Source organism: Sinohyriopsis cumingii, chromosome 5 (assembly GCF_028554795.1).
Source record: "Sinohyriopsis cumingii isolate HCF-2022 chromosome 5, ASM2855479v2, whole genome shotgun sequence".
Taxonomy (NCBI): Eukaryota; Metazoa; Mollusca; class Bivalvia; order Unionida; family Unionidae; genus Sinohyriopsis; species Sinohyriopsis cumingii.
This window is the reverse complement of record NC_142965.1, coordinates 55,423,464-55,430,672: the sequence shown is the minus strand read 5'-3', so window position 1 is coordinate 55,430,672 and position 7,209 is coordinate 55,423,464. Positions and strand designations below refer to the sequence as shown.

The following is a 7,209-nucleotide window of genomic DNA, read 5'->3' as shown; positions in this document are numbered from 1 at the left end:
CCGAAATAATGACTCGCGTTCTTATTTTGTATTTTCCCAGGTCACTAGGGGTATAGGCATGTATTAATAGGGCGTGTTGATCGATAGTATTAATTAAGCTATTGGTTGTCATGCATCTTGTCAGCTGTATCCATATAGATCAACATTCTGATACATGTACATATTTTAGATTTCAGCGTCCTATACGTAAAGAATTGTTATGATTCAGTGTCTGTTGAAAATGAGTTTTTATATAAAAATAGTATACCTTTTGAAATAAAAAATAGATCTTTTGCACATCTTGTTCTTCAAGTTAAGAGAAATGAAACAAAATTTCATCAAACATTACGAAGCCAACTCTTACAGAAGCGAACATTTTTTAAATACTTCATACAGGTCCAGATCTCAAGAAGGACGATGGAATATATTCAGGATATATACTGAAAAAGTATATTTTCAGTAATGGACGGTACAACATGAAAGTCTTTATTGAGGGAATTTCGGATACATATTATAAGTCACCAGAAGTTAAAACAGAGATTAGTAAGAAAAACACATTTGTTCTATTAAATGTTCTAGTAATACTTTTGAAACAATTAACTTATTGTTTTGTATTTATTTAGGAATGATCTCAAAACTCTTCATAATAATGAACAGGAGATTCCTTTTTTTAATCCAGCTTGCTTTAGATGCTTCTTCTTTGCAATATGCTTCTATCTGAGAGTAAAACTTTGCTAACTTTAATATTTTATTTTTTCTTACATGGTCCAGCCCATTTTAGTTTTTTATGTTTCTTGTTGGTCAAATTAAAAAAGATTAGTTATCTTTCAACCTCACATCACTAGTTTACGATGTCTAGAATTTTCAACATAAAATTATATGTCGATCGGTTATGTATGTATGTATGTATGTATGTATGTATGTATGCTTCTATCTTCTATATTCTGAGTTAGGATTTTCGAATGAAATCTGAATGCCCTTAGAGTCCGTGCTTTTTAAAGCTAAAACATGCATTGTAGATTGTACGATCATAGATAATATCTAACCGTCTCTTAATTTAAATGAACCTTTCAGATAAACGATCAACACATCACATCAACAGCACCACTTTATTTACGCGAATCTCCATTCCTGATGAGATTGTTGTCATCAGCTACACATCAAACCAAGGAGATATCACTCCACCTGATAGAATTAAAAATTTCCGCGTGATCCAAGTTGCTGGTAAAAATAAATTCCTCCTGACATGGACGGCAACCGGTGGCTATCGAGACCAGGGTCAAGATAAGTGGCTATATTGGCAGTTGTGGTCAACCATGTTCAAGTAAATAAAATTACAATAGTAAATGACAATTACTAACAAGTCAAGACACATAAAATAATCCATTGCGAGCAGGGTTTGTCCATTAACAATTCTAAATGAATGTTTGAATTGAATTTTCTATTCACTACACGACTCATAAGAAACTGAAGAAAAATATAACTATTATAATATAAAGATGCTCCATTAATTTAATGTCAATTTTTCGGCATCGTATTAACTTAAAGGAGGACAAATCATTAAAGGATCACCCCACCTTTTTAATTAAATGATGGCACATCCTATGAAAGATACCTTTCAATGGATTATATTACACCACAAAAATTATATTTATTTGGATCGGACCGCACCTTCATTAGCCACTCGCCATTCATCCACTTTGTTCCCCACAGACGGATGTGAAACGAAGCGGATCGAGGACCCTTTTTTATCGAAGATGATATGACTGATGAAATGCACAACAAGTCTTCAAATATTGTACGATATAAGTAGGTTTGAAGAAACGTTTTGAAAACATTTAAAATAATATTATATTTTTTTATTACATTAACATTTGTAAACTGATGTAATTTATTATCTTAGGAGCTCTTGGCTATCTTCAGAGATATAATTAAAATCACTCCATGATTGGTAAATAATTTAAATTTTTCTTTTATATTTTAGCTCAGAGATACGACATTCGTAATTCTGACAATATCGACACTATCAGGTATAACTTTAGCGCTGCTATTCCCTTGGAAAATATCACGATGTCACCTCTTCCGTCTGGAGAGGAAGAGCTGATTGCATTACACGGTATTACAAAAGACGAAAACCAAGGTGAAACAAGCTTCCTTGCCATCAGAGCCATAGACGAAAGTGGTAATGTAGGTGATGCATCCAATATAATATCTCTTGTACGAGCTCGTTCCTTCAACGTCATTGAAAATAGCATCACCGAAGAACACATTTCACAGGTGCAAGAATCTATACCTTTTCTAACTAATGAATGTGAAGAAGCATACAACACTGCAATAATGCTGTCTTCAGTTGTTGCTGGAATCTGTGTATTACTAGCTGTCATAGTGTCCATACTCCTGGTCAAAACCTTCAAAAAGAAAGCTCAAGTTGGACACGGCTTCCCTGCAGGTATACTCAACAAATCCGATACGAAAAGAAAAGGATATAGAAAATATATTAATTTATTATATCATCTTAAACCATTAATAATAATTTTAAATTATTAGTGTGCAATTTAAATTTAATAATGACTCCAAATGTTTACAATTGTTTCTGTCTTAAAATTCTTTCAAACATAGATTGTAAATTATTATGGATGATATCGATATTTGCATTCAAAAATGTGTATTATCCAAAAATAAATAAAACTTCATATTGTGCATGCTTTAAAAATTTTATATGCTTCACCAGAAATCACATTATATTGAACCATTTTTTTAATAGAGTGATATTTGTATCTATTTGTAGATTTTATGAATAAATTGGGACCATCAAAAATGTACTTTAATCTGGACAGGATTCTAGAAGAACAGAAGACACCGCCAGAAGCATGGCATATCGAGTTTCTACCTCCACCTTACCAGAAATAATAATCGAACACAAGCACCCAGTTTACTATTATTTCCAATGTATTGTGGATGATTTCTAGTGCAGTTAAACGGAATAATTGATCTGGCACAACAGTACAAATATATACCATACATTTGTTATATTGCCTTTGAGTTCATTGAGTTTAAACAAACCATTTACCTTTTCTTCATGTACATTTTAAATCTCAATTGTGCATATGTTTCATTTATTTTAAATAACAGTACTTTTTAAAAAGTAGCTGGATAATTAGATTGATATTGAGTTAACTTGTAGAAAATAGTATTAGTAGCGGTGTCACTCATCTTTGTATACAAGTAAAAATGTCTCCAGCCTTTAACATATTTAGAAATATTTTTTTTAAAGTTTTGTAGCACATTTTAGCCTCACAGTTTTATTAGATGTTGAACACGAAAGAACTGATCCGAAATGTAAAGTAATAATTTTGGTTGAAATGTACCATAGAAAAGAAAAAGAATAAATTTAATAAAGATCGTTGTTTTGTGAATATTTATCATTTTATCATTTTCTCAATGTAATATATTTGGTATAAAACAATGCAAGTGACATCTACTTTCCATTCTTTTTCTCCACATATAAGGCTTTAGATTTCTCTAGATCTGAGCAATACAAATTCATATGTATGTATGTATGTATGTATGTATGTATGTATGTATGTATGTATGTATGTATGTATGTATGCATGTATGTATGTATGTATGTATGTATGTATGCATGTATGTATGTATGTATGCTATTAATGTTGGTTGGTTTTGAACGGCACTTTTAACATATTATTGGCTGTATAGTATCAGGATGACAATTATGGTACCTTAATTAAGGGAAACGAGTGACTCTAAAAGAATAGCGTCTGTTTTATTACATAACCTAAAGATAGTATTATTTTTCAAGAGCTGTAACCCATCGTTAGGGTTGTAACCAAAGAACATGATTTACTGTGATGCAACTTCGCGGTACGTAACTAAACGCATTTGCAGCGTACAGGTTTTTCTGGTAAACGTAACGGTTCTGGTGCTGTGCATTTATCTCCAGTTCTCTTTTTGACTAGTGAGTTTGTTTCAAGAAAGAGGCATGCAAATAAATAAAACAGCGTATATGACTAAAGTGGAACAAAATGAATAGAAACGTTAAAAATAAATACAGAGAAAATAGAGATGGAAAGATGGGAGAATACAAGAAGAGAAAAGAAAATCCAAAGCCTTGCCGAACGAATTAATAACGTTAAAAGGTGCACTTTATAAAACTATAGAGCTTTAGACCTATATGCATAAAATCTGCAATTATTTTACTCATCCATGAAAATAATATGAAGATCAGCCGGTCAGTTATATAAACCTTGAAGTTTAAGAGTCTAAAACATTTTATGGTCAATTTAATTTAAAAATGTAAAAAAACAATCAATAAAGTCGGTTTTTCTATCAGTATCAACAGACGGAGTACTAACGTTAGCCAGTTGTTATGGTACACCAATCACAACTAAAGCAGCAACAAACACAAAAACATCACCCTCCCAAACAAACAACAACACAAAAATAACACCCTCCCAAACAAACAACATAAAAAAATACAAAAGATTGCAAGGTCGTCCTTATTATCACGTACAAGTCCAAACTGTCATTAAAGGGTTGTCATTGTGAAGAATCTCCCCACATTAACAAGAAACACTTCGACTAGACTACATCATAGATGGATGATTACTAGGCTATGTCAGTAGAAAGGAAAAACCAGCATCAAAAGTCTCGTATTGGCAGTGGAACAGAAGTATAACAGAGATAGCGGTTACGTGAGTAAGTGATTATCTTTTTTGATCTTTATTACATGCCCAAGAAGTAAAAACACGTGTCTTTAGAATGATAAGGCTTTGAGTTCGGTCAAACGTTCAGAAATAAATGAACTAAGAACTAATTATTAAATTCAGTTACATGATAAATGATAGTCACCTCTTTGAGGAAGGCATGACATTTTCAAGTACCGCTTCAGTTTGTAGCCGTAAACACGAGGGCTGACAGTTATGTCATCGCACTTTTCAGAAGTCATGACGAAAGTGATATGGCTTTTCTTTGTCGTCTTCGTAAATTTGTAATTTCAAATCTTTCGTCGTATTTTACTCGGAATCCTACAATTATTATACCCATGATTGATGAATTGCCTACTTAGAGTTTCAGTGCTTTCAGCCTACGTGGTCAGGTTAAAAAAATACAACTCACCAGCTATAGTTTATAGAACTCTTCAAAACAAATTCACATATATAAATACACGTTCGCGGTACAAAACCAAAAATAAAGATGGACGAAACCAAATCTTATTACGTACCATACTGAAGCACCAAATTTAAAAAAGATAATCCGGACACGTTGACACCACATTGAATCTAATTAACATTTGAACGACATATTTTTTTTTAAAAAATGGCCTTTGTTGCTTTTTACGGGTCTAAGAATCTTAAATATGACCTGCTAGGGGATAACATCAACGGAGATAGGCACATATAAATGAATTGCTTTGAAGGGCGAACTTGGGCCGAAGACAATCCGACATAGCTTGGTGTTAGCTTCTTATTTTACAACGGTGACGTCATCAATTCTTGTGCTCCAGCTTCCGATTGAAATCGGTTGACCCATGGATGTCACCGATCAACATCAAATTGATTAGTACACATGTGAAACAAGGCAGAGTTTCTCAGTTCGAGGGAGACATTACATGGTTGATAATGTGATGACACGTTAATATTATCTGGTTTTAATGGAACCCAACTATGTCTAGGGCCAGTACCTTTCAAGATTTAGTATTATTCAGATGATTTCGCATGTGCGAATTTTTGCACGTAACAGCAACATTGTGACTTTAAATATACGATACAAATAATATATTTTACACTTTTGTTCAGTATGCTGTCGAGAATAAAACCTGTAATGGGCAGATGGGCAGACAACTCAACGCCAGAATGGGAATCAACCTATCTAATTCCAACCACAAATACATAATTATGATGTGCCTAATTGCATGCAAACAAATATCCTACACACATCTGTGCACATGCGCATTGTGTGATCTGTAACACAGTTAACTCTCTATATGTAAATACTTGAATAATATATTATATAATCAAAGAATATTTTATTTAAAAGCCAGCTGTAGTAAAAACCATCTCTAGTGCCATTTTCAAAGCGGAAAACGTTTTTAAAACGCGATATGTTTGGTGGTTAATTAAAAATCTGATTCCAAAAATATATTTCGTCATTAGTAAACTGAATAAATAAATAATATTATCAAAAATATTGTTCATAAATTATCCCTTAGTATATATATATATATATATATATATATATATATATATATATATATATATATATATATATATATATATATATATATATATATATGTGTGTGTGTGTGTGTGTGTGTGTGTGTGTGTGTGTGTGTGTGTGTGGACCTTTGCTAAAGACAGTCTAGGCGATTTTTCACTCTTTTATTTTGTCATTTAAGGTGTTACCCCAACACTCTAATTTTTATTCTAATGCATAGTTTTTTCTTCTCAGATCCGCTTATAAAAGGGGCCTGCCTCTCTTCTTTCACTTTTGAGTCAATGTGTGCGCCATGTGCAATATTGTTATTAGGTTAGTCACTAGTGGAATTTGTCCAATGTATCACATTACAACTTTTGGAACACTCCTGGAAATGAATGGAACTACAAGTGACTTCGTTGACTGAATTAAGTGGTGGCACCTCTTAATTCCAGACTGAATATCTGAAGGTAGTTGTAACCTAATATCTTGGTTATTTCAAAGAACGGTTTATGTCAGATAGCTTTTGTAAGAAATCATTTTCTTCCTTCCCAAATTTGATTAGACTGGAAGAAGGGTGTAATTTATGAGGCTTTCAGATACAAATACTGCATACTGTTTGTACGTTTTATATAACAGAATTAATTGACAGGTTTTTCTCAAATCATATTTACCTTTAAAAACCGATATTTCAGCAAATTTTATGTAGAAGAGCGTATAACTTGTAGTGGCTAATAAACTAATTCTAGAACGGGAGACAACTTACACTGTATACAAGCATATATATCACATATACATGTTTTGCAGTCTTGGACAGCATTATGAACATTAATTATTACAGAAAATATCCCCAGACTAAAGAGATATTGACCAAACAATTTTGGTTCCTTTTCTTATTAGACTTTTCTTTCAATTAGTTTATATTTTAACCTTTATTCTTTTTTAAAATTTGCAATCTTAACTTTTAATTGGCACTACCTAGTCAATATTGTCTTGCTATACCGTTAAACCACCTAC

The 7,209-nt window shown here is 32.3% G+C and overlaps 1 protein-coding gene across 1 annotated transcript; it reads left to right on the top strand.

The window, feature by feature from the left end:
- Positions 1-381: 381 nt before the first annotated feature.
- On the top strand, positions 382-3,094 carry LOC149799212 (uncharacterized). Its single transcript, XM_089957041.1, has 4 exons — positions 382-522; positions 1,054-1,303; positions 1,964-2,428; positions 2,768-3,094. Exons 3-4 carry the CDS (start codon positions 2,050-2,052, stop codon positions 2,887-2,889), a joined length of 501 nt encoding a protein of 166 aa, XP_089813167.1. The 5' UTR covers positions 382-522; positions 1,054-1,303; positions 1,964-2,049; the 3' UTR covers positions 2,890-3,094.
- The last annotated feature ends 4,115 nt before the right edge of the window (positions 3,095-7,209 follow it).

Coding starts and splice junctions, on each gene's coding strand:
- LOC149799212 (XM_089957041.1), top strand. CDS start 2,050: ATGTCACCTCTTCCGTCTGGAGAGGAAGAGCTGATTGCATTACACGGT. Junction 2,429..2,767: donor TGGACACGGCTTCCCTGCAG/GTATACTCAACA, acceptor ATCTATTTGTAG/ATTTTATGAATAAATTGGGA.